Below are 2500 nucleotides of genomic sequence, written 5' to 3'. Positions count from 1 at the left end.
GATAACCACCGGAAGAAATCACTTTATTAGAAAGTAAGTAGCCTAATTGGGTTCGGAGTCGATTCCTACGGTTCCACCTAGCTTTCATTAATCGGGAACCTAGCCGCCCAGCCCTAGTGGTAACTTCTTTACTTTATTTATCTCTGTTGTGTCTTCCTGTCTGTCTGTTTTGATTTTTCCCAGCACGAAATAACCAAACCATGATTGTGTCGATTTGCGTCTCTTTTCTCATACTCATAAACAAACAAACAAACAAACAAACAGGCAAACAAACCAGCTAACAAATTCCCTTGTCATGTAACACCTCTAATTTTCTGCATTTAAGTGACCTCTTTGAGGTGCTTCCACACTCTTACTCTTACAAAACAGGTGTAATGGTCAAAACTGGTTTGACCTATTTTGTGTTTCAAGTGCCGTAATTAAAACTCAAAGGAAACAGTTCTAATCTCTCTAACCTATTATGACATATTTTTACCGTAAAACTATCACTAAAATAAACAAACAAACAAAGAAACAAACAAACAAACAAACACTCAAACAAACAAACAAACAAACACACACACAAACTAACAAACACACACAAACACAAACTAACAAACACACAAACAAACAAACACACACAAACACAAACTAACAAACACTCAAACAAACAAAAAAACAAACACACACAAACACAAACTAACAAACACTCAAACAAACAAACACACACACACAAACACAAACTAACAAACACACAAACTAACAAACACACAAACAAGCACAAACTAACAAATACACACACAAACTAACAAACACACAAACTAACAAACACACAAACAAACGAACGTCTCACCCGGCAGCTGAACTTGTCGCCCCAGGTCAGACCCAGCATCCGGTTAAGGGGCCGGGCGCACTTTCTCCGCGCGGTCATGCACGTCCTTTTGCACGGGCCGATGGGCGGACCTGAGGGGGTGAACACCACTTAACGTTAATTTATTCATTTATTTATTTATTTAATCAATTTTATCTATATACACATTGATTTATTTTTTTATTTTTTATTTTTAAAATATATTTTATTTGTTTATTTATTTATTCAGTTTTTATTTATTTATTTATTCATTTACACTCAATTTATTTTTACACTCCTATCGCTGGTGGTTGACAGGTCTTCTGATGTGGTCTGCTCCTTGATAATCAAACATCCATCGTCCTTATCTTTCCACCTCCTTTTTGTGCTTTTTGTTATTTTCTTGAAACACCCCTAACCTTCGACACCTGTATAATCTAGTTGTGTTGAAAGGGCCCACGCCCTGCCCCTACAAATATTTAAATCACCCAGGGGCAGAGTGGGTGGTTGGCGGGTGCTCTGGTGGGGTTTGCTCCTTCTTTCCTATAAAAAAAATCTATCGTCTCTATCTCCCCTTCTTCTTTTTTATGTTTGTTACTCTCTTCTAACACCTCTAATCTTCGACACTTATATGACCTTATTACGTTGCAAGTGCCGTAAAACACTTACTGAAACTAAACTAAAAGCAGCGGCCGATACATACCGCCAAGAACCAACAAAATAGATCCTATCCCATCTCTTCTCATCTTATTATCTCATTTCATCTTAAACTTTTCATCTGAGCTCGCTATCTGTCTGCCTGTCTTTTTTGTTAACCGTCTCTAAATTAATGAACATTGTTAGGTTGATATGTTTCTCTGTACTCAATCAAAATAACTATGGTCTTATTTCATCCCCCCCCCCCTCCCCTTTCCTTTTTCCCATTAAACAGCAACAACAGCAAGAAAAAGTTCCAAAAAAACAAACAAACAAAAAAAACAAAACCAGGGCAGTGCTACTGAATGAAGTGTCTTCAGACCATTCCCAAAAGGGGGGGATATTATCATGTTCTTAGGCACAGAAGAATGGTAAATGGGCTGATTTATCAATGTCATGCTCATATTGTCCCGGAACATCATAGGGGGAAATGTTGCTTTTTTCCCCCTCGTCCTTACTGTCGTCAGTTCCCATCTACTTCTTTTTTATGTTTGTCACTCTCTTGTGACCTGCTATTTCCGGGGTGCCTTGATAGTCGAAGCAGACTTTGTGCTGTTGAAGCTAGAGAGGTGAGTAGAGTAAGCCTGATTCCCCATTTAATTTAGACTTCTCTGTTGACAACCACCCCTTGGCGCTCATATATGACCTTATGCAGTTGCGAGCGCGTAAAGCCTTACTAAAACTAAGCTAAACATCTAATCCCATCCCATTTCATCTCATCTCATCTCATCCCTTCCCATTTCATCCCATCCCATCTCATCCCACCCCACCCCTTCTCATCTCATCCCACCCCACCCCTTCTCATCTCATCCCATCCCATCCCATGTCATCTCACCTCGGCGCGTGCACTTGGGCAGGTACATAGAACAGGCCAGTAGCCGGGTGTTTTTGGAACAGGAGTGGTCCATATAGGCCCACAGGTGCTCTAATTCACGGTACACTTGAGCCTGGTGGGAAGGGGGGTGTAGGGGGGAG

At 40.3% G+C, this 2500-nt stretch overlaps 1 protein-coding gene and 1 long non-coding RNA gene across 2 annotated transcripts in view; one reads left to right on the top strand and one right to left on the bottom strand.

Moving 5' to 3' along the window:
- LOC101846026 (frizzled-4) overlaps nt 1-2478 on the bottom strand; it is a 3571-nt gene extending 1093 nt beyond the window's left edge. Inside the window, exons 1-2 of the mRNA XM_005106341.3 lie at nt 2361-2478; nt 833-942 (exon numbers count right to left, since the gene is read on the bottom strand). Coding sequence (XP_005106398.1) covers nt 833-942; nt 2361-2433 — 183 coding nt within the window. The 5' untranslated portion in view covers nt 2434-2478. The remainder of the gene's footprint in view (nt 1-832; nt 943-2360) is intronic.
- LOC106012838 overlaps nt 1-2500 on the top strand; it is a gene marked incomplete in the record, with an annotated part of 62424 nt that overhangs the window by 45436 nt on the left and 14488 nt on the right.

This window comes from Aplysia californica, unplaced genomic scaffold (assembly GCF_000002075.1).
Source record: "Aplysia californica isolate F4 #8 unplaced genomic scaffold, AplCal3.0 scaffold00527, whole genome shotgun sequence".
Taxonomy (NCBI): domain Eukaryota; kingdom Metazoa; phylum Mollusca; class Gastropoda; order Aplysiida; family Aplysiidae; genus Aplysia; species Aplysia californica.
The sequence above is the reverse complement of the archived record's forward strand: the minus strand, read 5'-3'. Positions and strand labels throughout refer to the sequence as shown.